This window comes from Gobius niger, assembly GCF_951799975.1.
Source record: "Gobius niger genome assembly, chromosome: 2".
Classification (NCBI taxonomy): Eukaryota; Metazoa; Chordata; class Actinopteri; order Gobiiformes; family Gobiidae; genus Gobius; species Gobius niger.
The window spans coordinates 16,298,087-16,326,067 of NC_136853.1; the positions used below are offsets into that span (position 1 = coordinate 16,298,087).

A 27,981-nucleotide genomic window follows, 5' to 3' on the forward strand; every position below is an offset into this window, starting at 1 on the left:
GTCCATGAAATGTGAAAAAAAACTAACCGGAAAAGCAACAATAACACAATAATAATAAAGCAACATAAACATGACAAACAAGTGATGGAAAAGCAACAAAATAGCAACAAAAACGTGACAAATGCAGCTAAGATGTGACAAAAAAGTTATGATCATAGCTTTCAAATGAGGCATTTGAGGCACAAGCTCCAGTCATGAAGCTTTTAGATTTGGGTAAAGCTGGAGAAAATACGCTGGTTAGGGTGGGGGTTTAGAGGTTAAAAACATTACATGTTAAGTCGTTTGCCTGTGCAAAAAAGAATCGTCTTAAAATTGTATTGCGTTGTTTACATGTTACATTGTCATTATTTAACACTAGCCTATAGCTGGCAAGATAAAAGCCCCTACCTTACGACCACTGGCGGTTCCTATGGGGCAGGATCCACATCATGTTTGTAACGAGTTGCAGTGACTGTCCATCAGTAACTAAACAAAATCTTGAGCTATTTCTTCATTTCTTCATCGTTTGGGACCCTGCAAATCGTGAATGTAAAAGATATGGGAAAGGAAGGACATCGCTGGACTTATTGTCCAAGAAATCACATGGGACACATATAGTCCATTTGAATCCTACTTTTAGATGTAGGCTACAGATATTCTGAAATTTTGTTCAAAAAAACTTGAATAGTCTCTTCTATTTTCACTAGAACCATGTCAAAGGAGTCTCTAAAGCTGTGCATTTATGAGTATGCAAATGTCAATGTCAATGTCAATTTTATTTATAAAGCACATTTAAAAACAACCATAGTCGACCAAAGTGCTGTACAAGAACAGTAACAATATGTACAATAAACACAATAAAACTTAAACACAGGTCATATAAAGGCGCAAACTGTGTCTGGTCTACATAGAATCGAAGGCCAAAGCAAAAAGATGAGTTTTTAATTTGGTTTTAAACTCCTCTACAGACTGAGCCAAGCGCACATGTAGAGGGAGGCTGTTCCAAAGTTTAGGGGCCATGCATGGGTAATTTGCATAATTCAGCGAAAATAGTGTGAGCGACCTGTGGGTTTTGCTACTGTTTTGGCCTAATGGCAGTCAATGACCATAAATAAAAGGAAAGGAAAACTTTTGCGACAGTGTTTAACTGTAATTCATCACAAGAAAGTTCCCATCATCCCAGGCCCGCTATAGTAATAGTGTCAAACAGGAGCCTTAAGAGTGAAAGAGCGAGGCAAGACTTTCTTTCCTTGCTCTGTGTCAATGCGGAGCTCACCTTCTTCTTCAAACACGATTTTAAAGGGGCGTCAGGCCCTGAGATATCGTCCATCATTGTTGTTTGAGCAAATTTCTGTCTAGCAACCATTGTATTTCAGCCTGGTTGGGTTCAGTTGCTAAATCAATTATACAGAAATTTAGGAAGTGCAACACAGAGTGCTTTTATAGCTGCACTTTTGAGGGCTCCCACAATGCATTGGGCCATGGGTACTCAGTAGGGGAGACCGGGGCTATTTGTCACACTTTTTTTTCTAGAGTTTGCTGCTCATCAACAGAAAATCCCACAAGAGTCAGACCTGCATTAAATGAAAGCTTGAACCTTTGACTTGGACTAGACCTGGCTCTCGTTTTTCTATCATATTGCGATAAATAGGCAAGTTGTCACAAGGCGTGGGGTTGGTTGTCACTATGGTTTTTAATGGAGTTTTTGATGTTAACTGGAAATTTGATCAACCTTTGTAATTGTTTTGCTTTTTGAGATAAAAGGACAAAATATGCCACGGTGTTTACAACACAAATTTAAGCTAACTGTTGATTTTTTTTGCAAAATGCTCTATGAGGTGTAAAATGTACAAATTCACTAAAGATGACCCAAATATACGGCCTCTATAAAAGATAATGTCAAAATAAAGTGATCAGAAAAAACATAATAGACACAAAAGAAAAAAATGTCCCACCGTTTATATATACAAATAACCCCTCAGTTTTTGTGACAAATAGCCCTGAGTGTCCACTTTACCAACAATGTAAGCTAGCTAACAAACGGATTTAGCATGCTAGCTCTGAACCGGCTCAAATCGAAGCTAACGTCTCTGTCTTTCAGATCAGTGTCTTTTGTTTAAGGCACTAACTAAATGAAAGCTCTCATTACAGAAATTAACCCGAAGATTAAAGTTTGGGAAAAGGCATAAAAACAACTGAAATGTGTCCTCATGTCTTCAGTCCAAATGAGAAACTTATTATTGGAAAAGAAGAGGAACACCAATACACATATTATATTGTGTATGAGTACAAGTGTACAGCGCCCTCTAGTGTGGCTATAAAAAGCAAAAGTGACAAATGACCCCGCGTGACAAATAGCCCCGGTCTCCCCTACCCTTTACCCCGTCTTATAACTGCAGGTTGGCAGTTGGAATCCTGGCTCCCTTGCCACCTTGCCTGTGTGAAATTTTGGCCGATGGCACAAATTGGCAGCCTTCTCGCCTATCATTTTTGGCTCCTCCCTGGTTGAACTTTTTGAGGGTATAGCCCACTCGACGGTTGATGTCACAAAGCTAGACAAACAAATGACTTACATTAAGGTAACGTGCTATCATGTACGATTTATTTGTCACTTAGCAGAGCCACAGGATCTTGTGCTGATGAGCCTTCTCCGTGACTTAGATCTGTGGAAAGCCTTTTTCGCCCTTTGTTTGGCATGTTGTTTAGCTGGGGCCTTTCGTTTACATCTCCACATCTGAGAGTGTTGCTCGTGTCTGCTTGTCATTCTCTTCCCAATTATGTCATGTTGTTGCAGATCTTACCGGGCTTTGGAAATGGGATCAAAAATGTTCCCTCCGCCAACCGATTTGCCCAAGCCCCAACAGCAGCGCTTAGCTCCTTCTTTCTTTTTCCAGTTTATTTTCCAGTTTTATTGTGCTTAGTTCCTTCATGTTTGAACATATTTTGAAGGAGAAAACTCACAAGGACTGACTAGCAAGACACACCATAGACACCCATGCAAAAAAAGCGCTTGTTTGACTGGCCTTACGCCCCATGATGCTTTGCGGCTGCTTAACTTCATTATGTAATACAACTAGAATAAGTGGTGCATTACTCATTATAGTGAGGTCATAGGCCCTTCTTCAATATGGCAGAAGCGAGGCATTGAGAAGCTTTACCAGTCGCCTGTCTCATCGTTTCTCTGTGTTTAACAGGTTAGTAACCAAGTAAAAAACACATCAAATAGGTCGGAAAGTACTTTTAAGAAACACAGCAAATGTGACTTTATAAATCAGGTGGTAAATACTGCATATTTTTTTGGTTTTGACCATGTGAAAAGACGTGAAAAAGCTGCCCGTTGTTCCTGTTTCAGAGCGTGGTGCTAAAACTATTTTGTTAAAAAGCAGTCCAGCTGCGACTATAAAAAAGGTATTTTGGTTAAAAAGACTAATAAGTTAAATAGAATAGATAGCTAAAAGTATTAAAAAAGCAGCGATTAGAAAGGTTTATTGGGATATTTGTTGTTGCTTATGGTGATCAGGCCTAGGCTTCATTTAAAAGTTACTGTAATGAAGGACAATTTGTTGCATACTTCTGCATATAAGAAACAGTTGTTCAGCTGTACATTTATGATACATGTGATTGTATTAATAAATATGGCAGAAGCGAGGCATCGAGAAACTTCACCAGTCGCCTGTCTCATCATGTCCCTGTTTTAAAGGAACATTGAATCTGCCCAAAACCTGGGTCTGTTACATTAGCATGCATTGTCTTCATGGTCAACCACAAGAACGTACTGTTAATTCCGTCTAATTCGGTAGAAACTTGACCTGTTTTTGTCTTTTGTCTTGATGCACTCTGGGTTTTGTCTGCTCCGTTCTTGGTTCCGCCTGCTGCCAGCCTGCCCCCGTCACCTCAGCCTCTTCAGCTTTTTGGAAATAAATTGTTAAAACTTACCTGCCTCTATCTCCGCTTTGGGGTCCTCCTCTGCAAACCCTAACAGATCTTTGTTTATGCTCTGTTATATGTTTTAATAAATCACCAAAAGACATCGGCTGTTTCCTCAATTTATTATCAGTTTTTCAACCACACAGCCTATAAGCTCAGCTCGCGGGAGCTTCATGTGTGGAGCTCACTGATTGGCTGCCAGGTTCGTTCAATGCTGAGTTTATATTCATCTGAGGTTTTAGTGTGAAAGTCAAGATGATGCTGTACGACTCAGACTGTTGCGCTGTAAAGGAGCAGAAGGTTAATGAGGCTGGTGTGCAGAGAGAGACAGATCACAGGGACACAATTCTGAGCCTCAGGGGCTTGCTCACTTTATTACATTAACCAAAGAGTCTGTGTCTGCTTTCTCTATTCTCCGCTACGCCAGCCAATCCCATAAACCATCTGTCATCTGACAAAAAAAACGTTCTCAACTCGGCCTCGTGCGTGTTTGCTCAAGGATATCCGTGTGTTATATTTCATTTTCTGTGTTTTTTTTTTGTTGTTTTTTGACAAAGTGGTAGGTCAGGTTCTCTACCCAAATTTAAAACACTAGATTTTGTGGTAAAGTGCTGTATGTAAGATACAAAGTTCATCGCTTTCACACCTTTTTGCGTTGGGATGTCTTTTCTTTTTTTTCCCTTTTAAACATTATGTTTGCTAATCCACATGCACAGCAAACTATGCCCATTGCTTTGACTGTAAAGAACAGCAGAGCTATTACATGATGAAAGCAGAAAGATGAACTGCTTATGATTGATTGCAAACTGAATTCCAACTGTTTGTACTCCTCAGCTTCTGGTGGAGGTGAGGACCGTTTTGTTACACTGGATTAAATTGGTTAAATTATCACAGTAGGATTTTTTTCTTCCCCCGTGGGCATTTTAGACAAACAAAACAATGGGGCTTTGTAACCTTTCAGAGCAACTTGGAGCTGTCCGTCTTCCTTTTGAGGGCATAATTGACACCTTGATTAGGTCTTCTCTGGCCTCGGGCAGGACAACACAGGACCCGTGCATTATAATGCAGGCAGAAAGCCTGGTGACTGAGAGAAATCAAGCACTTAAAAAAAGTCAGTTGTCAATATATTTGGACCGCACCTTGGTGTTCACAATGGTCTCACAGTGGACTAGAGATAATTATATGAGCTGCTGCAGACCATGTGTATGATTCTAGGCACCAAGTCTAAACATACAGTTAAGAATAATTCTATTAAAACATGCGTCAAATTCTACTTTCGATATGAATATTGAGTGTTTTCTGTACCGCACAATGGTCTATGGTTGGATTTGGATAAATTAAGACATGGCAGATGTTCAGAATTATGGTTGGCTCGAGGGCTTTAAGAATACAATCCAATTTCCCTCAACAATTGTAACACTATTAGGTCTGGATAAAAGCAGACAAGTCACAAGGGAGGGGTCCTTTTAAAAGGCAAGGACAAGCTGGACGGGTTGTGCAAAGGCTGGTCTGACACAGAGGAACAGGTTGAAGAGATTACAATATTAAGTCAATACCTGGAGAACGGCTCAAGACTGCGCTGCAAATAAAAAGATCCTGTTAAGTGCAGCGCCTATTTCAGACCTACATTCAGTTGTGGAGGAAGCTTTCCGAGAGCACAATGAGAATCTTCGGTAAGGACTTTCGCCTCCAAGATGTCACCGTCATGTACTTCACGGCTTTGGCTACTCTCATGATCATCTTAGTGGCTTCTTACCAGTCACCGGGGTCAGCCGTGGACCTCACCAGCCTACCGTCCGACCGGGCACTCCCACCTCTACCTATGCCCTTTCATGTGCTCCTGGACCCCAGAGGAGAGCTGCAGCTGGCCTGGAACATCAGCTACGCCACCCAGGAGGTGTACATGGAGCTGAGGGCGTCCAGGGCGCGTCATGGGATCATCCTAGGCATGTCGGACAGAGGCGAGCTGACCAACGCGGACCTGGTGGTGCTGTGGGACGCCGGGGCTACAAGCTACTTTGGGGTAAGTGCATGTGCTCATTGAGTGGTTCAACTTGGGGACTTTCACAGGGTTTGTGATCAAATTTTTGGATTTGAAATAGTGTTGTAGATTCAGATTACTTTGTCCCATTGTTTTATTTTGTCACTTTACTGTTCATTGTTTTGTTGCAATACAACTCAGCATTACTGTTCCGGGTTTGTTTTGTTAACATTCACCTTTTGGTTAAATGATCAAGCTTACACTGTATTTAGTTTAAATTATTTATTTGGTTCATAATGTTCATTTAATCAAGTTCATTTCCAAAGTAATTAAACACAATCATACTCACCACCTGGCCCAGACAAAGAGGAAGTCTGTCCTAAAACCTTGGCTCTGCCCTCGGACACGCCCATGTGCAAGGGGCAACTGGTTGTTTTTTTTTCTTTTGGTATTTTGTGTGGTATAGACTGTTCTAATTGTAAGGAACATAAAGTAGCCTGTTAAATGTAAGGCGTAAATACCTACCTGCTAAGTCTAAAACCTTATACATACCTGTTAAAGGAATGTACTCACCTGGAGGAGGGTTACCTGCTGGGGAAAGAATAAAAGTGTGTCCTTCAATTAGTTTAGGTTTGCTGGGTGCGTGTGATTTCTCCTAAATTAAATTAGGTTCTGTTTTTTTTTTTTATAAGCCTTTTAAAGCAGTAAGTAAACTCATGCCCCTCGAGGCCATAAGCGCCACTGCAGGTGTCGTAGCATGTTGCGTTTTTTCACTCATTAATTGCCCATGAGATTAAATACTACGGTGACAGAAATGACAAGCCAATCACGCAATGGAGATCATTTTTTTCACTCAAACTTGACCGCTTAAGTGGCGCTAGCCCGCAGTTAGCTTTGCCCGTTAGCCTGCTAGCTTCTTCTTCGTGATTCCATCAGTGTGTATTGGGGCCTCCGACCCGTGGCAGAGAAGTTGCAATTGGGGGTTTCTGGCCAGAGACACCATTAATTCTTGCAATCCCACCAGAGGGACTACGAAAAGGATTTATTAAGGTAAACAAGTTACTTAGTACTGCTTTAACAGTCATTTTTGTGTGTACATTTTGATGCATGCCACATTTACCACAGTGAATGTTTGAAAATGAATGCTTGTTTAAATGGGATTTTTGAGACTTGACCACATTGGCCCGCTTCCCCACCAGTGTATGGGTTTTGTTTTTTTATTCCGTTTAATTCAATCCAATCAAAACAAAACACTTTGAGAAAACCAAAAGAGGAAAGGGGATGGGGTCAGTGTAAGCGCCCGTGATCCCTGATGCATGAGATTGCAGTGTTCTTGCTCTAAGTGGCTGGCAGCTTGTTTATGATGGCTGAGTCACTGGGGATTATCGTATCAGCCGCGGCTAATGAGGGAGCCCACACCGCACCAACAGCTCAGGTCCTCCAGGGATTCATTTGAGAATATTAGCGTATTAACACCAATCAAAACACTTGTCAACGCTTAATTTAGACATACATCCACTTTATCTCTCACAAAAAAAAGTATGTGCCGGGAAATATCAGTTTGTTTGTTTGTCTTTCGCCGCTGAAGTCTCACATGCATTTATTTCTAGGATGCCTGGAGTGACAGCGAGGGCCGTGTGTCGCTGGATGGTCAGCAGGATTATGACCTTCTTCATGCTGAGCAGAGAGCAGATGGATTGCGCCTCCTTTTCAAGCGCTCCTTTGCCACATGTGACCCCAGGGACTATCTTATTGAGGTGAGATGAGCTACTGCTCCTTATGTATGAAAAGTATTACTCAATCATTATCTTTTAACAGTAAGACTTGTTTTGTTTGCTCAATGAGGACGACACAGCTGCTCTGGCATGGAATGAGATTCATTTTGTGATTATTCATTTGGTACAGGAATCAATCAATTCTCTTTTGAATACGTCTGCCCTTCCTTTAAATACTATAGTAGCAAGTTCATTTCAAAATCTGGATTCTAGCGATGCATTTTGTGATTGAAAGAATATTTTTTTAATCTACTCAGCACTTAATTGATGTCAGACAATAGTTTCCTAAAAATATATACATTATTTTGTTTGATCAAGTGAAGCATGACATCATGACATGGTTGGCTTTTCATATTTTTCTGTAAATGGAAAGTGTACATATAAAAATGCTGGTACAGCCACAGTCTATGGTGAATCTAAAGTACTTAGAATATCATGGTATTAGGTAAAACGTTCTCATTGTTATGTTTTCCATTGCATCAAAATGAAAATGTAATGTTTGCAATCCTTATTTGCCGTCCAATACTCATTGTTTGACATGGTCTGTTTGATTAGGACGGAACGGTGCACTTTATCTATGGGTTCCTGGACAACCCACTGACGTCTCTGGAGCAGTTGAACCTGTCCCGGATAGAGACAGGACTGCAGAGGGTGGTGCTGCTGCGTCCCGACGTGCCACCCCCCTCTCTGCCCCCTGACGTCAGCACCCTGGATGTACGGTCCCCCAATGTGATTATTCCCAGTCAGGAGACCACCTACTGGTGCTTCATACAGGAGCTGCCCGAAAACATGCCCAAGAACCACATCGTCATGGTAAAATATTCTACACATGCTAACAATGACAAGAGTTATAACGGTTTCATATTTTAAGGAAAAGTGTCTCGTGTCCTTGTTAAATAAATGTGTCCTTCACATTTTTATTTTAATATACTCAAGCATATTTCAAGTCAGTTCAGATTGCCTCTCAGCCGTGTTCAAGGTGGCGTCTTGAAACGTCCTTATCAAAAATGTGCCAGTCTCTTGAATGTATTTTAGAAATAGGTGCATAGATCACATAGATATGCCTCAAATCCTACCACTATTGCATCAAGCTTGTGTCATTAAATGTAAACAAAGTACATTAGTTCATACTGTACACGGTTTTGAAATGACCAAATCTGAAATTCTCCACCAAGACATTTTACATTCAAAAGTGTCAGCACAACCACAGCAGCTGCAGCAAAAGATAAAGTTTACATTATATTGACTGCTGCGTGTCCTTGTGTGTGCCAGTATGAGCCGGTGATCACTAAAGGAAACGAGGCCGTGGTGCATCATATCGAGGTGTTTGAGTGCGCTCCGGAGGTGCAAGAGGTGCCCCACTACAGCGGCTCCTGTGATGACAAGATGAAGCCCAAAAAACTCAACCTCTGCAGGCATGTCCTGGCTGCGTGGGCTATGGGAGCGGAGGTACGAACGATTGTCAAAACATGCTGATGATAATAATCATAACAGTGAGAGACAAGCTCAAATTCAAAACACTCCCCCTGGCTAAGGTTAAGGTTAAGGTATTTTATTAATCTCCGTAGGGAAAATCGTTCTCTGCTTTTGATCCATCCTCAATGCCGCTGGGGCAACCTGCTGGAGCAGAGGGCAGGCAGCCAGGCTAGAGGATTAACCTGGAGGATTAGCCTATTGTACATGTTGTTTAGTGTTAGGGACAACCTACACAGACACGGGAGGAATATGCAAACTCCACACAGAAAAGGAATGGGAATCGAACCCGGGACCTTCTAGCTGTGAAGGACAGGGCTAACCACTCCCCGCCAGTGCTGTATCATATATGGCCTAAATGGGTGTTCCGCTAAGACATTTTATAGGAATGTCTTGAGTTTTACTTTTGTTGTTTATTTAAGGGCTGTCAGAGTTAACGCTTTAACTCACGATTAATCAAAAGATGATTAACCAATAAATATAACTAATATGTTTGGACCTAAAACACACATTACTTGAAAGACAGAGCACTTGCAGTACAGATTCAAATTCACATAGATTTATGAAAGTTATTAGTTTGCTAAATAAAAGCAAATGTTTTGAATTACAGGTTTTCATTTATCCAAGCATTAATAATGACTACAATAATTGCATTAAAATTAGCTGAAAAATGACAGTATGTAGAGGATAGATGCGATGTTGTATTTAAGAACAACCAAACTGGCAATATAATGCTCATAATTTTGCTGTATTATAACCCTTTGCAATGGAAAATATGTGCATTAACCATATCGCAAGGGTCTTCCATCTCACAGAGATTTACACACTTTTCATAACAAAGACAGAAGAAAAAAATCATTGTAAAAAACATATGCAAGATTTGATCTAAAATGTGCTAATTTAGGTCCATGATTTAGGTCATGATTTGGAAAAAAAATAAGTTTTTGCACAATTTGGGGGAAAAAACAACCATTAAATATTTGTTTGACTTTAATTAAACAAACATTAACAGCTAACTAAGTGCTAATTAGTGAAGTAATTGATGGTAAATTTGCTCTTAAAGGAACCAGGCCACCGTTTTCCCACACTGAGAGATATTCTTACCTGAGCTTAGACGAGTTGATACGTACCTGTCTGGTCTTTGTGCCCGTGGAAGAGCTTGGTCGCTTCTAACTTCACCCCGTTTGGAGCTATAGGAATACATTGGAAGAGGCTAAATGCTAACAACATCTTTGGTCGTTTTGCGTGACTGAGGGCACGCACAAAGACCAGACAGGTACACATCAACTCGTCTAAGCTCAGGTAAGGACATATCTCAGTATGTAAAAACAGTGGGCTGTTCCTTTAAATGGTATTTATAAAGATTTTATTTTATTCAGCATCTTATAGCTACTAATTAACTCTTTTCCATTTATTAATTCTCCATTATTGTTTTTCAGCCATTAATTATGTATTAATACACTTCTGGTTATACGGGCCTTATGAAGTGTTACCTGTTACCTACCTTAGGGTTAGCAATGATGCATATTCAAATCTCAACGCGTATTGACCATAAAGCTTACAGCCTATATGCCAGTATGATACCTTATTTGAAAGCCAAGACCTTCCAGTTTCTAACACTACAAGATCTGTGTGAGTGAAACACAACTTCCATCACATTTGCCATTCCTAATAACTCTAACCCCCTGATTGGCAAGTAACAGGTAAATACTATAAAAACACACAGTCTAATTTATGTTCAATTACCTTAATGAAGTATTTGTATCTGAAAATAAGGTGCCCTTTCTAAAGTGATGTAGGGAAGTGTTAGTTAGATAGTAAGATGTTGAATAACGTCATGCAGAATAAGGGCTAATATGTGCTTAATAAATACCAAGTAAGTGTAAATTAACCATCAATTAGTATGTTAATTAGCATTTAGTTAGCTGTTAATAAGTGAGTGCTAAAACAAATCTTCAATGTGAATGTTGCAATTTGTTTGTCATATTGTTCAACATTAAGTTTCCCTGGTATAAGAACTGCAGCAGCATCCAGCACAATACACAGATTTATATCCATGTGTCTAACAGAACATGGCTTTCAGTATTGTCGCTGTATTGCAGATATTACAGTACTGCCATTAAAAGAAATCAACAAAACTCCTACTCCAATAATGAGAAAACCTTGTAAAGACAGTCCCACACATGACAGGCCATTAAGAGTTCAGACTGTGAGTGGGATGCACTCTTAAGTAAACATAAAAAGTTACTTAAAGGCTCCGCATATACAATGGAGACTGTACGAAGGGCATAAAGGATTTACTATTTACTGTACAGGAGATAATGTTACAGTGGCTGTCTTTCTCTATTCTCTCTCTATATGCATGTTATGACTGAATTATTGTAGGTTCCTCATAGATTATTCATTGATTACCAAATAGCTGAGAAATTAACCAACCGCAACTGTGTCCAACTGGCCAATGAAGCTGATGACCTGTTCAATCATCATATATATATATATAATTGTATGTACTGTATGTATGCAAAGGGGGAATTCAGCTTCCCGACACTGACAGCTTGTTGGATGAGGCTGTGTTTCAGTCGACTGCACCTGTCACTGACCGAGACTCAATTTGTGACTATCTGTGGTTCTCTCTCTTACCACACTAGACACAATTTTTGCGAAAACACTGTTCACACAATTTAAGATTTTGCCCCAAAATTGTCCCAGCTTTTTTTAGTTTGACAGTTTTTATTATGTTTATAGTTTCACTTCCTCATTGGTCACTGACAGGGAGTGACATACCGTAGTTAAAATGTACATTTTAAACTGTTGGGGGGGTGGTGGTGGTGGCTGATGTGCGCAGACTGGTTGACTCGTTTTACCACCACCGAGTATGGAGTGAATGAATAAAACACAAAATTGTAAAGCGACTTTAAAGTGCATATGACTGCAAGTCATATGCATGTTTTTCTGCAACCTGTAGATATAATGCAACTGCATTACTGTATGAGAATGTAAGAGTCCTTTGAATGAGTGTTTGTGTGTCTCCAAGTGTTCGTCCTGTAACTATCTGACTAGAGGTTGCATTGAATGGCTAGTGCTTAAATGTGTGATTTTTATTGACTACAAACTAATCCTCCTTGTAGATATCGGCAAGGTTTAGGGGGACAAACTGCCCCATCTCTGCAGCACTCTGCAGTTACCTGACCAAACAAGCAGACTGCTGCTAGCCACAAAAGGCAAAGCACTGAGGGGAACAGTGTTCCTGTCACCATATTTCTTCACTGCGCTCCCCACTGTCTCACAGGCTGGCCCCTCTCGGTCACATAATTCTGCCTGGAAAACAAAAAAAACAAGCAGGGTGCATTCTTTGTGCTGTGACAAGACATGATGGTGGGAATTATTATGTTCTGTTTCATCATATCTTAAAGGTGCGGTATGCAACTTTTTATGTGAAATGAAGTTAATATGAATATATATTTGACCTCTCAGTGACTCAGCGGATGCTTGGCCACTGTAGTACTCAATAGTACCATACTACTACTGAGATACTACCATACTCAGTAGTAGCATGGTAGTATCTATGAATAATGACTACAGTGTGGCAAACTTGGAAACACAGGTAAAGCACAATAAAAGTGTAAGCCATTATAATTGAGTGAGCGTATGAACCACTGGTGTAGTCTGAACCAGATCACACTGGGCTGAATCGGGGCTGTATATTAATAAAGAAGCCAATCAATAAACATGTTCCAAGCCAGTGCCTGGAAGCTCAAGGATTTTAAACTATTTTTGATCGCTTATACAACACCACTGACATCATTCTCTCTATGTGAGTGCCATGTAGAAGATGCTGCTTGAAGTAAAAAAAAATCTTTTTTCCCCTATTTGCAGCCAGAGCTGTGCAGCCTTGGTTTCACAGTTCTTGGGTCTGTGGGTGGTTGAGAGTTTGCAAGAAGGCTTTCCTATATTTTTAGAAGCAAAGTACAGAAGTGGGCTCTATATCTTTTCACAAGGGAACTTCTATACTATCCCTTATCCTTATCAACAGCTTACATGTGTAGTGGTCTGAGTTTTACCCTTAGCTTTTACACTGAAATAAAATAAGGGCGCAGGTTCGTTGGTTGATAAAAGGAGGACAATGAGGACATAAGCTGATCATTTATTAGTAGCAACATATATAGTTTGTTTTAGTTTAGATTTTCACAGGAGAAACAGGTGATACTTACATTACTTTATATTGTATCTCAGCCGCTTAAATGTTGACGTCTTTCACAATGTGCATTAAAGGAGACATATTCTGCTTATTTTCTGGCATTTTGTAATGATCAGTTACACACATACAACATTATTTAACACATTACAAGAGGCAATATTGGCTTAAACGACTAAAAATAGAAATGAGTCATTTATTTCCGGTCCAAAGCCCGTGGAATTGATTCAGTCCTGCCCTTGAGCAAACGTCACTATCATCACAGAAACACAGCGTCAGGCTAAAATGTCTCTCCCAAACATTGTTGGAGCTTCTGGCCTCTCAATATCAACCATCCATCCATCTATTTTGTTCCGCTTTAACCGGGGCCGGGTCACGGATGCAGCCGTCTGAGCAGAGATGCCCAGACTTTCAGCTGTTCTGGGGAGATCCCGAGGTGTCCGCGGGCCAGCTGAGCAACATTGATGAAAGCATTTTTGTACAAAGGATGGGTCACTAGACAAACTCCAACGTATCCCGCCTTATGATGACGGTGATGATTTAAATTTAGTTTAAATTTAGAGACATCTAAACCCAACTAAAGTGCATATTTTTGTCTTTCAAAACCCATTGTCTAAGGTGAAGGATACTAAGACAGCGTTGTAGTTACCGATCATGCGCCAATATCTATGAATATTCAAATATATAAACTTTTTCATTGCCCATGCAACTGTAAAACTGTAAAACTGCTTCTCTCCCATATGGAGCAACAGGATGTTTAAGCCTGGGAGAGCGGATGGAGGCTTCAAAGTGTGGGCAGATAAAGGTGTAAAATCAATTGGGGTTCTATATTTGGACAGAGAAACGCTTACGTCTAAGCAGATTTGTCAAATATTTTCTATTCCCTGTAGCATTTTTTTCAAATAACTGCAATTAAAGCACTTTATGTCATCATGGTTTGAAAACATTATGAATGAGCCTTGTTTGTTTTGTACAATTTACAAGGAAAGAAGCTGATCTCTCTCTGGTGTCAAATGATACAGAGTAATAGTGGCAAAAATAGACTGGAAACATGGAAATGAGATAGTCAAGTAAACACTGAGGTGGCCGATTGGGGAAATGCGTGCCTTAAAGAACAAATGCAAACAGTTATACTAGAATGAGGTTCTTACAACATAAATGGTTAGGAAATATTGGAAATCTGTCATTCAAACTATGTCCACAATAGTTGGAATTGAAGTTCCTCATTGTGCAGCGCTGTGGATTTTATATCCTCTTTTCAAGCTCCTGGGGAAGATATTGAGACTGGGCTCACTCCTGTGTCTGTTCCTTTAATTTGGGTGGGTGAAAAACAACATCAGCAGCAAGAAAATGTTGTCCAACAGAAATGTGAATACTGCAACTCTTGCAAAATTGTCTAAAGCACTGAAAAATAACAAATGAATATAACAAATGAGCCAAAATGAGCCAATTTGCTGCATGGAAAAATTGAGGACACAATGATGATGAATCCAGATGGATGATGACTAATCCTGATGTGTGTGTTTGTTTACAGTCATTTTACTATCCCCCGGATGCAGGTCTGCCCATTGGTGGTCCTGAAGGCTCCAGGTTTCTCCGCCTTGAAGTGCACTACCACAACCCTCTCATCATCACTGGTATCACTGTATATATTAACACATAGTGGTCTGAGTTTACCTTTAGCTATTACCAATAACAGAAAATAGCGAGTAAGTTGGTTGTTTCCATTCTACAGTACAAGAGTCCATTTTTGTCACATGACTTAACCAACAACTTGCAGGTGGGAAGGCAAGCTACAACAAGGCCAATAAACAAGGCGGCAGTGGTGGGTCTGTAGCGGGAACGGCTTCGAACAGGGCATTAAAACATTTAGGGCCAGATCTTGTGGCGGCGCACGGGGCGGCGCAGGCTCTTGGCGAATTATTTTCCGAGTGGCGGAGCTGTATGTGCCATTCGCCTCCGCCACCTGTGAGGGGGCGTCACAAGAGGAGGTGACTGCACTGATGGAAACACGGCTGACATTCACTTCCTCGTTTACACTGCGCTGTCTTGCGTTCTTTCTTAAGCCTTAGGCTCTCACAGGTCAAACTGAAAACTTTATTTACCCCATCGTGAGCTAAACGATGTTCACGTCTCGAGAGAAAAAGAGCTACAGCGTCCGCTGTGGCGCGGATCGGCCGCGCTTGGCGTGAATGCGAAGCAAAACAAAAGCACATGTTCACCCCCCACTCCCACACAACCACTCTCCTGGACGCGGAGTTGATCTGGTTGGAGGAAAATGTGTATGTCTCAACCCACTTAAATGCGCCAAGTCTGGAGTGGCAAGATCACAAAGTGCGCCCTGACTGAGCGCAAAATGTCAGGCTATAGTCTCCGTTTTGATGCACAAGATCGGGCCCTTAGAATACAGCCTGCACACACACTAACCTAAAAGGAGTGGACCAAGCACCGAACCTTGGGGAGAACCCTGAGATAGGGGTGGCAATGGGGGCAGCTGCTGATGTGGATGGACTGTTTCTGGAAGACGGGTTTTGATGAGAGGAAAGGGGAAGGGGAGCAGGTGGTAGTTTTAATGCCTGATAAAGTCTAGCCAGTTGAGGGAGCTTTTGATCGAAGCTGGAGGGAGGCGAATCTGGAGGAGGTGGAGAGATCAAGGGAACTGTAAATGGTATCAATTTTAGAATGAAAAAAAGACTAACAACTATTGCTACAAGGTCTTAAGCAAAATTGTTGATTGGCTGGCCTTTTTTGGAACCTACTAGCGATTGCTAATCCTTTTGATGAGTCACAAACATTGCTAAAAATCATATAAAATTGGAAGCAACACTGACATGGTCAACACAGCACAGAAATCCGCAAAGTATATTATATTTACATTGGACGAGGCCAGTTTTTTAGCTTTGTTATAGCTAGAAACTACTGGCGCTATATAGAGTATAGAAGCTTAGTGGCCTTTATTATGTCTGAAATAATATCTTTCACATGATCGAGGCTAACGATTGTTATGGTAATGTAAATTAAGGTCACATGCTTTTGCACGCATGAACAAACAGACTAACAAACAGCAGATGGACAAAACAAACCATACACCTGTTTCACCGGCATCTGGCCACTGTTATAGGTCTCTTTCCCTCTTTTCCCATTACCAGCTTTTATACTGGTTTAGCATGTGCCACTGAGTAAGTGCCTCCCCCTCCAAACATGTGAAGGAGCATAACAAATGTAAAAGCAGGTGCCACAAAGGTTCAGTTATGGTAAAAGCAGTTTTGGAAGATAAGAAGGATCAAGACATTTAAAAGATACCATTTTTTTCAAACCTAAAACCTTGACACAACCCCTAACTAATCGTAATTGTTCGTAGTCATTCGACAATATTCCTGCCCATTAAAGGGACTATACAGAGTTTAAAAATGTTAAAATGAAGTATTTTCCTCCCCCTACATGTTCCAACAATGTCCTAATGTGTAGAATGAGCCCAGACCTGTTCACCACAACTGCCTCTAAAATCCTGCACTGTCACTAAAAACGGTGTTGCTTCGGCCCGAAGTGCCGTCATGCACGAGCTTAATATAGAAGGTGCAGTTACACATATGACCTGAGGTGGCAGTAGTGAGTATAAAATGGCTAACTTGCGTCTAGCCCCTTTAAGTTTGTAAATTGTTTTTTTTAAGGACGCCAAGACTCATCCGGCATCCGATTGCACTTCACTCCCAGTCTGAGGCGCTACGACGCGGGGATCATGGAGCTGGGGCTGGTGTACACTCCCATCATGGCCATCCCTCCAGGACAACAGGCGTTTGACCTGAGGGGATACTGCTCCTCCAAATGCACCCAGACCGTGAGTGACAATCTTTACTGTGTCCGAACTGAGTCGTTTAATTATTCAGACATGTGGCTTTTGCTCCTGTGCCCAGGCCTTACCTTCAGGTGGGATCTATGTGTTTGCCTCTCAGCTGCACACTCACTTAGCGGGACGAGCAATCCGCACCGTCCTGATTCGAGGGGGCAGGGAGGTGGAGGTGCTCTCTCAGGATCCACACTTCAGTGCACATTATCAGGTGAGTGTAAAGAGTCTTTCAATTCCAAATTTCAATGACTGCACACACAAGTTCAAGTACTGCTACCTTGGCAGTACAGACTTTTTCCTTAAAGGGGCAAGATGCAAGTTAGCCACTTTATACTCACTACTGCCACCTCAGGCCACACGTGTAACTGCACCTTCTATATTAAGCTCGTGCATGACGGCACTTTGGACCTGAATTAACACCTTTTTGAGGCAGTTGTGGTAAATATGTATGGGCTCATTCTACACCTTAGGACAATGTTGAAACATGTAGGGGGAGAAACATACTTAATTTTAACATGTTTAAACTCCGTATAGTCCCTTTAAGTTACAGGTCCAAAAGGGAAAGCATTGTTAGGCAAAGAGCCAAATACAGTACTGGTTTGCATGGAGACAGATCAAATGCAGCACATCTATGATTGACTGTCCTTCTACAGAAAATGGTGCCACCAGGACCACAACAAATCTCCCTGTGGACCCTGTATCAAAACTGACAAGCTCCATAATGTTGTTTATAGACAGCATCCAACATCTGCTGTTTTATTTATGCACAATCACCGGAGGCAGCAGTATACACACGCATACACACATACACCCATACACACATACAGACATGGACTGAGAGAGACATCTGTCCTGCCGCCTGATACAATCCGTGCCCCTATTGACGGCTCTCTAGCGTAAGTGTACCTGGTGGTGTGCAGCCCGCAGCCTCAGCGGACAAATAAAGATGTTATCAGCACCATCCCCCAATCCTATTAGAACCAGTCAATAATTATGGAGGCGCCTTTGGGAAAAGCAGCGATTTCTATGGTGGAATAAACCACAAGCGGTATTACTACCATAAAACAAGGCAGAACAAAGCAAGAACATCCTTTTTCATTTCCAGAACTGGGTGGATGTTTGAATCAAATCGGAAACATCAGTAATGTGCTCTTTAGTCGCACGCAATTGGTGAAACGAATCCAATGGACACCGGTTGTACTGATATGCCTTTTTTTTTTTTCAACAGATGATCCGCAGTCTGAGGCAGATGGTTCATGTTTTACCAGTAAGTCATCTTCTTATGGATTCGTTACTCAGTCCATACAAACACCACAGGGGAATACACTGTAAAAAGTGTTGCTTAAATGAGAAGTAAAAAAAATTCCGTAAGCGGTTCCATCGGACATTTTGTGTTCTGTCAACTTCAGCTCTTTATTAAGTACTAAAAAATATTAAATTGAGTTTGACAGAAAGCAAAACTATAACTTACTCGTGAAGGATTTACTGAATATTTTTGTGTTCTCCCAAAGCAAAACTATAACTTAGACGTGAATGATTTACTCAATATTTTTGTGTTCTCACAAACCAAAACTAAAACTTAGACGTGAATGATTTACTCAATATTTTTGTGTTCTCACAAACCAAAACTATAACTTAGACATGAATGATTTACTCAATATTTTTGTGTTCTCCCAAAGCAAAACTATAACTTAGACGTGAATGATTTACTCAATATTTTTGTGTTCTCACAAAGCAAAACTATAACTTAGACGTGAATGATTTACTGAATATTTTTGTGTTCTCACAAAGCAAAACTATAACTTAGACGTGAATGATTTACTGAATATTTTTGTGTTCTCACAAAGCAAAACAACTTTAAAAATGTAATTATGTACCACCCGGTTTTATATTCTGATTAAGCACAACAACTTCATGATGATCAATTTCGTTCATATCTTTGTGTTCAAACATTTTTTTGGTGATTAATGCATCTTCATTTTATATCATTGACCATTAATTATCTATAACTTAAATGTAATACCAAAAACAAAGTTATTTTTCTGCAACGTTGAACATTTATTGAGAATCAAATTTTCCCCCCCAAAAATAAAAAAAAATCAAATTTTTTACACAATAAAAGCCAAACACATTTGAACATGTAAGCAGCAGCAAAGTTCCTATTTTCTTCGGTAACAATGAAGCCCTTTTCTTAACCAAAAATAATAATAACAACAATAAAATATAATACAGTAGTGAAATAAAATCATGCAATGCTAAGTATATCCCAAGAATGCTAGGAAGCTTGCGTTTCTCTCATTCACCTGGCTTCACAAGCTATGCCTTTCTTATTTTGCTTAAGCTGTTATGCGTTGCTATGGTTATGATGTAGCGGAGTGACGTTACAGCTCTACTTCCGGATCCACATAGACCGGCAGATGTGCGAGAAACTACACAAAAACTTCAACACCACAATCAATATTTCTGAAACTCAACAGAGTTACTGAACAGACCTATTTATCAGGCCCATTAGCCAAAAATGCTGAACCTACTGCTATAAAAGTAATATTTACCAAAATCGCTACATCCGGGTTTAGCACAGAAAAATGCTAATGTCCGAGGTGGCGCAGCAGCTACGCTAACCCCAGAAGTAGCGACTTTAATATTACTTTTGTAGCAGTAGGTGCAGCATTTTTGGCTAATGAGTCTGAGAAATAGGAAGGCTCAGTAACTCTCCGCTGAGTTTCAGAAATATTTCTTGTGGTTTTGAAGAGTTTTGTCTTGCATATTTGCCGACTGGTACGGACCCAGAAGAGCTGTGACGTCACACTATACAACCGAATAACAGTGATTTGAGCTAAGAAGCCATCATCAAAGCCAACAAGGGACTGGAATATTTTTTTTACTATAAACCTTCATAAAACCCCTTATTTTTTTTATTTTTTTACAAATGTAATCCAATGTTCATCACAATACTAAACATTTACATGTTACATGTTATTACCAAGAACAGAAGAATAAATTAATGCACTGTATTGAACAATCTTCCCAGATTAGGAGGTCATCACAATTTATTGTTTAATAGCCATAACACTAAGTAATTCTTTATGAGTCAGAATTCCAATACTATTACATGTGCATTGTTTTTGTAGTTTTTTGGTTTTGTAGTTAGGCAAGTCAAAGCACTCAAACGTGTGTTTCAGCTATGTGCGCCATCTTCTGTGTTCAAACGCAACGTGGCCAAACCTTTCAAGACTGGCTGGCCATCAATCACGATCCCGTAGGTCTCTTGAGACGTGAAGATCATCACTGGGAGGCGCTGAGATCCTCAGTGAACCCGTTGGTCTGTTTAAAGAGACAAATAATGTTTAAAGTTGACAGTTTGTTTAGTGTTTCAAGACCACATTTTTTACCTTCAGATAAATGGTTTTCAATAATTTTCACACCAAGTACAATCTTGGAAAATACATTTGGTGCTGTAAGTGCCACTTAGAATTGTCACATTCTGTATATTTACAAAGTGATAAATCAGCTGAGCGTTTCATGACAATAGTGCAGGCATGTCCCAGCCAAGCTTAACCGTGTTGGGCTGATTAAACAGCCTAACCTATCCCATCACAGAAATCTGTAAGTGTAGCTGCATTTACACAATAACCCTTATTTTATCGTCTCACGTGCCATTCCTCTTGTTCTTGAACTTTAAGCCACAACAGGACCACATTTTTTAAACTTATAATCACTAGTTTTAGTTTAATCTTATTTCTCTTGATCATGTCCTGCCTCCAGCCCTATAGCCCTTTCAAGACAAAAGAAAGTTGTAAAGTTGTAAAAGTTGTTACCTGGTCATCACAAATGAGGTCAGCCTGGTTCTCCCCAATGTACGCCATGAGACATCTCAGCAAAACGTCTCTCCTCTTTTCAACCTTTGAAGATGGACTCTATAACACACATGAATTTCATTCAAATTTATTGTAGACATGTTTTATCCCCTACCACAAACCAGGGACCCACAATAATTCACATTGTAAGTGTAAAATGTTCATACATTGTAAAAGTATATACCTGAACCATCTTTTCACCGAGTGCCACCTTTTGAGTTGAATAGTGAGAACATCTTGGCTGTGTTCTCGGATAAACGTTGGCTCCAGAGATATGCCAGCAAGCTGCTGAAATTCTTCACAAATCTACAGAACAAAAAAACATTTTTAATACACAACCATGTAAATACATACTTAAATGCAACAACATTTTAGAGCCACACCTGAGATTCATCTAAAAAGGGCCGGCCACCGATCAAGTAGAGTAGCAACATTGGATCCTTCAGATAAAGCTTCTTGCCTTTGTAGGCTGAAGGTTTGGGACATCAGGTCATTTATCACATTGCTTTTCTTCTTTGTCTCTTGAAAAAGCTGAACTGTAAAATTATATGTAAAAAAAAAGAATTAACAAAAAAAAACTATAAAAGTCACCCATATTTAAAAGCACAGCAAAGTTAATTTGACCTGTATCATATCTTGGTCCACCGTCAGGTCTTTTAGGTATCAGTAAGTCACCAGTCTGTTAACAGAAGAAATTAACTGTTAGACAGAAATATACACACAGTCGATGCACATATGGATAATATATGCTCGTCCATTTGCACAAAAAGCTTAAGTGGGACAAAGAGCGAAACGTCCGACACTCCACCTCTGAGTACAGATGAGGACTAGAGGGACTGTCTATGGACAACACCTAAGAACCTACACAGAGGTCCCCTCCCCAAGTTAATGCATTACCTAGAAAACATGGCAGAGTGGAATGTCATTTGTCAAAATAATCAGATTTTCCAGTATTTTTTACATTACGCATCATCTGCTGTATTCCTGTCTTATTATTGCACACCCGCAGTTTTTTTCTGAGAGCTTATTTAACAAGTGAATTTATCCATTGTTATCATAAACGAAGTTTAGGCTAATGATAAATATTACAGCCCTAACAGTTTGAATCGATGCACAGTTCCCCCCTACCGAATGAGGCCATACAACAACGTTCACTTAGAATCTTACAAAAAGGGGAGAAGTTACCTGTGGTTAGCACAAACATGAACTGATACCGAACCACGTTTACTATATGTTTTTGTACAACTTTACGGTGACGCAGGGTGAACTGGAGATAATAAAGTGTGCGTTTGATGAGGGGAGAACAAGAGTCAGTGTTGGGAAAGTTCATTTTCTACATGAACTACTTCAAAGTTCAGTTCAAAAATTTCAAAATGAACTAGTTCGTTCATAGTTCATAATTGTATATTACTAATAGTTTGTTCATAGTTCCAAAAATGAACTAGTTCATAGTTCTTTTTTTTATTGTTGCTGCGAGCTGTTATTCAGGCATGAAAACGGATCGAGGTGAAAAGGTGAGACATAAAGCAACAATCTGATGCATTTTTAAATGCATTTTTGCCAACCTTGGTAGAGCTGGAGAAAGTTGACTTCAGCCATGACTTAAAAATATTATCCTCTCTTAGTGTTATGCAGCTATGTCATGTCAGCCTGTCACTGTTTTATGAGTGGATTTTGGTTATCTTTGCTAATCATATTTTATTTTATTCTTTTTTTTTTTAAGTTTAATTGGTAAATTCTTGGTGGGAAATGAAGCTACAAATATTCAATTGCATGTGTGTTGATTTGGTAAATTAATCACGTGAATAAGATTGTTTTATGAGCTAATTTGTAGTTAAAAAACTCCACATTGTGTCTTTATGTAAATGAGCGCACGCGGAGCAGAGGAGTTTGGAGGGACAGACGTTACACAACGGGAAACTCGCTTCGTAACCTCACTTTGTGGCTACTCGCGGGCACCGTGCGGACCCGCTGGTTACCGGTGTGCCAGGGCCTGTGCCAGGGCCATAAACAGCAGAGTTCAGCGCCACAAAACTGGACACAGTCGGGCAGTGGGCGCGGGGGCGGAGCGAGCGCGAGCTACACCGTGGACCCGCCAGAGTTTAGAACCGCTGGTAAAACTGTGACGGCGGGTTTTACATTCACTGATCCGCGGTCTTAAATCACAGATATAAGAAATCTGGCTCCATATTGAACGGACGTAAATAGAACGGGAATGCCGTTCACAGGCACCAGAATGAACGCGTTCATGGTTTCGTTCATCAGGCAGTAACACTGTGCGTTCAGTTCACGTTCGCCCAAAATATGAACGCGTTCATTACATCACTGACAAGAGTAAACAACACTGAACACTGTGCGGGTCTCTGGTTCTGAGCTCGTTGAGCTAACACTGTTGTGGTGCGTTAGATCCGAGCGCAATTTCGTTTCGCCTACACGTGTCTGATTTTTAGAGATGCGTGAATATTCCTGGCTTTTATCAAGGCCTCTCGGGACGCACTGGCTCGTACATGTGTGTGTGTGTATATAGACTTTAGTATGATCCTCTCTGTTCAGATAGTCCTCCTCCCCAACGCGCAAGCTTTCACGGCCACTTACAATGTTAAACCAAATTCATTCACCAGTATCTTAAAACACATAACACATAAACGCAACAAAGTTTTCCAAACCATTCCTTTCTAGCGACCAACAACAACATGTTAACATCGGCTAATGCTAGCTTAGAGCATGTATGTCGAACTAATTTTTTGGACAAATTTGACAAACAAGATAACCACCGTTTGCAGTAAAGGATACACGTACCTTGTCTCGTTCACCTGGAAAATATTTGGATCCATCGCGATGGCAAAGGCACTTCTGCTGCTCAGCTCCCAAGAAGACGTTGCACCAGACCGGCTTGAACCGGTCTGAAAGTCAGCCTAAACCCGCCCCCAGGGCCAAGTTTGTGTTCGATCAACACATTATATTAGTTTTGTCATTACAGGGCCACCACTCAGACAAAATAAATACTTAAAGTGTTTTCACCTAAAGCAATAAAATCTGTATTTTTTATGGTGCTGTAATAATGATATATAGTACTTATTTGTCAACCAAAAATTTAAATTTATAAAAAAATAAGTACTTAGTAACTAATTAAAATGTTTCAAACCAAAGTTTGGTCTGCAGCACTTATTACAGTGTACTAACGACCCACAACCAGCAGTACACATCCATCTTAAATCCACTTCCTGCTATGACAGTGTGACAAACAATTTGGCCAAAGAGATGATGTGAAAGAACAGTAAACAAGGCCATTTTTGCGAAGAAAGAAAACCCTTCTCACTGTCGACATGGTGGTGCTGGAGACTAAGACTATAATTTGTCCTTGTGTACATAGCGCCTGGTCAAGAGCTGATACTTAAGGTGTGCTTTACCTTTCTGCTGTGAAAAGCTTTTTGGAAGTACAGCTTGCTGCTCTGGAGCACTTGGTTTGAGTGCTCAAATTGAGCGGAAATGGGGACGGTCCCGGGAGAAAGATCTGCAGATGTGCCCTGTAATGCATGCACTGGTTCTCCAAACTCGCTGATTCATGTCGGGAAGATGTAAAAAAAATAACAATAATAATGGTGAAATTAACAGCCCTCATCTTTAATGTAAATATATTGTTGTATTATCTTTGATGTTGTTGTATGAAGATGTTGCTATAAAATAAATTGCATAATTCTCTATACCATGACCTTTTTCACCCTGAACTGTCCTGTTGTGGTTACAGGGCGATATCCTCATTACCAAGTGCACTTATAACACAGAGGACAGGACCAAGCCCACAGTGGTGAGTCTGATAGTGACATAGTTAGCTACACGTTGCTAAATCTCTTAAATAAATGTGTTACGAATCTACATAACAAGTGTTGAACATGCACACACTAAATTTAGTGTTGTAAATGGTCTGTGTAAGGCGTGTAAGGTTTTTGGTCAAATAGTTTGACTACAGAATGTTTTTGCAAGCTCTCAATTGTCCAGAAATGTTCCTTTTGTAAGAGATTCTCAAATATTGTTGGCTGGACTAGGTTGTTAGGTTGAGGACGTTTCACCTTTTTTTTTTTTACACAGAGGCTTCATCTTGTTCTTCTAATGAAATTGACTGAATTATTCTCATTGAATGGAACCCAAATAATGAAACAACTCTTGTCTGAATGGTGCTTTGACAGTCCTGACCCCTCCTTTCAGGAAGGGCCAGAGCTTAGCAAGAAAAAAGCCTCAACAAAATGTGAACTATGCTTGAGCACAAAAGTTTATAGACCTTCCAAAAAACTGTCTCTTTGTGCGGAGAGGCCAGCAGAAATATGCTTTGATCATGATTAAACGATAAACCAATGCGATGCTAGATTGCATTGAGTATATCTTTGCACTTCCTTATTAAGGTAATAGGTAGACTTGTTTAAGACTGTTGTAAATTTCTTTCTTTAGAGCCATCAGTGGAACAGAGTTTGCTCCGTTCAAATGAAATCTGTGGCCACATCATAATAGAATTGATCTCCCTCTTAACGTTTGCTTCCAGGGAGGTTTCGGTATCATGGAGGAGATGTGCGTGGACTACATCCACTACTACCCTCGTACTCAGCTGGAACTGTGCAAGACCCATGTGGACCCCGGCTATCTGCAAAAATACTTCAACTTCATCAACAGGTTAGTTTTTTTTTCTTTTGTTGCATGTTATTTTGTTAGCCTACCTCGTTTTCCATCTGCTCTCTCCAACGTCTGTGTGCAGGTTTCACGGCGATGACCACTGTGTGTGCGGGGACGTTGGTGTGACCGAACAGTATGAGCGGCTGAAGTGGGGTGCGTTCACTGGGGAGGTGTTGGATTCCCTTTACAACACAGCCCCGATGTCTATGCACTGCAACCAGTCCTCTGCCCGGCTCTTCCCGGTGAGTGTTTAAAGTATGAATCACTAATCAGACGGGTGCCTCAGTATAGGAGTACATCCACACGCCTTAATGGGAGCTTGTTAGATTTTTTTAGCACCAGTTTGGAGATAATAGAGCCATTCAAGACCAAAGCAATGGCTGGAGTGAATGACTGAGCTAGTTAACATCAGAACAGTCTTCAGAAATATGGAGAAATGCAGCTATATGAATTAATTTTGGCACACTGTGAAAGTCAGTGAGAGGAAGAAGATGAATGCGAGGGGAAAGAAAGGAGAAACTGGGATTTTTTTTTTTCCCCCTATCCTCAAAATGCCTTTGCGCTTCTATTTGTTTTGACCAAACATAAAGGTCTCCCATGTGCTTCCTGTCCTTGGACGTCCCTTTCTGGCAAAGGAGGAAAAAAAAGATGTGCTTGAAAACAACACTATAAGCACAATGTAAACAATATGATTTACAGCATGTAATACGATGACCGTCAGGAACAACAAGATGGTACTCTTTCAATATTCTTCTTCTAATTTTTGACATCTCACTTTGTCAATATCAAGTGCAATTCCAAATCTCTTAATTATGTCCCCTGCAGATTGACATGATCATTAGCTCCACTTCCAGCTGCCAGTACAATGTTATAAACAATCACACAAACAAGACCTTGTGACTGATAAGCAGCCAGAATATTAGCCCATCATTCTGGCTGCCCATAATGAATGAAGAGCTTTATCGTCATGATACAATTGTACAACAAAATAGTGTAGATCAGATGTCGGGTTAGTCCTGAGACACTGTTGATCAACCTGACCAACATGTTTTTGGAGATAACCGGAGCACCCTGAGGAAACCTACGCAGACACGGGGTGAACATGCAAACTCCAAGTTTCAGACAATCAGGCCTCACAGCTTTGCATCCTTCGTGATGTTACATGGTGAAAAAAGTGGACTCCCGATGACGCTTCCCACCACCACGCTTGTGTGGCTCAACTGCAAATCTTGCCCGGATACCCCCTCGTTTGTCCCTTTTTTGTTTCCTGTTGTGCCTCTTGTGCTGCCTCCACTGTGCTGCGGGTGTGGGGGGCTCTCAGTGCCTCTTCGGTGTTTCAGAAGAAGCAATCTGTGGATTTGGTGCTCTCAAATGCCACTCAAACACCTTTAGATCATCAGCTGGCTAATCATCTCGCAGTTCAGTCTATTAGCAGTATGTTCAAACTTTAATGGCTCACAAATCTAGTGTGTTTGTGGACATGTTTTAATGTGAGCTTTTGAAGATAAAAAAAAAGTCATATGGCAATCACAGAAGCAAAATCATTTATAGGAGAGAAATGTGTGTGTGCTGTATTATTGGAACGTAAATGTTTTGTACTGGCCAAAATAGAAGCGCTATTACTGTGAATTGCAGATCTAAATTAGCTTGGCAAATATAAAAGCAAGCAATATGTTGGACAGCGGAAAAGAAAGTTAAACAGTGAAGCGGTTGCTTACACATAAGGAAAGTGAACTTTTTTTAATAAGATGCGCCAATTATGATCTGAGAGGGAACTGATGATGTCAACACAAAGGTTGTAATTAAAACTGTGCCATTTAAGGACACTGTAAAGGTGCACTACGCAACTTTTTATGCAGGAAGTGCATAAAGTTGATACTACTTTCGATCACAGTGGTCTCTAGGAAGCTGCAGTATCAATTGGTAGGTTTTCACTGCTGATGGACCCTCTCACCAGAAAACCTACAAAACAAGTGATCCTTTAGCCTTGTAGAGACCACCGTGGTCGAAAGTAAAGGCGCCATGCTGACCACTCATACAGCCGCTGGGTCACAACAAGGTCAAATACTCACAAATAGCATAATGCACCTTTAACTTTAGCATAAAATCTTACTACAATGTTAATACATGACGTATATATTTTGCAGGGAGACTGGGAGAAGCAGCCCGTGCCAGTGGTGACATCTGTCCTTGATAAGCCTCACTATCCCTGTGAAGGGCAAGCCCTGCCCAGCTCTGCACCCTGAGAGGCCCAGGGATGACGGGACATATTGTGACCTGGT

General features: G+C 40.6%; 1 protein-coding gene across 1 annotated transcript; it reads left to right on the plus strand.

Moving 5' to 3' along the window:
- The first annotated feature begins 5,203 nt into the window (after window positions 1-5,203).
- On the plus strand, window positions 5,204-27,981 carry dbh (dopamine beta-hydroxylase (dopamine beta-monooxygenase)). Its single transcript, XM_079582599.1, has 12 exons — window positions 5,204-5,929; window positions 7,498-7,644; window positions 8,218-8,475; window positions 8,935-9,111; window positions 14,865-14,967; window positions 17,002-17,168; window positions 17,245-17,388; window positions 18,406-18,444; window positions 24,783-24,842; window positions 25,572-25,699; window positions 25,782-25,941; window positions 27,847-27,981. Exons 1-12 carry the CDS (start codon window positions 5,567-5,569, stop codon window positions 27,943-27,945), a joined length of 1,845 nt encoding a protein of 614 aa, XP_079438725.1. The 5' UTR covers window positions 5,204-5,566; the 3' UTR covers window positions 27,946-27,981.

What these genes read in the sequence shown, in the direction of transcription:
- dbh (XM_079582599.1), top strand. Translation starts at nt 5,567, where the DNA reads ATGAGAATCTTCGGTAAGGACTTTCGCCTCCAAGATGTCACCGTCATG. An exon ending in CCAGGGACTATCTTATTGAG is followed by an intron (nt 7,645 to 8,217) that starts GTGAGATGAGCT and finishes CTGTTTGATTAG; the next exon opens with GACGGAACGGTGCACTTTAT. An exon ending in CGTGGGCTATGGGAGCGGAG is followed by an intron (nt 9,112 to 14,864) that starts GTACGAACGATT and finishes GTTTGTTTACAG; the next exon opens with TCATTTTACTATCCCCCGGA.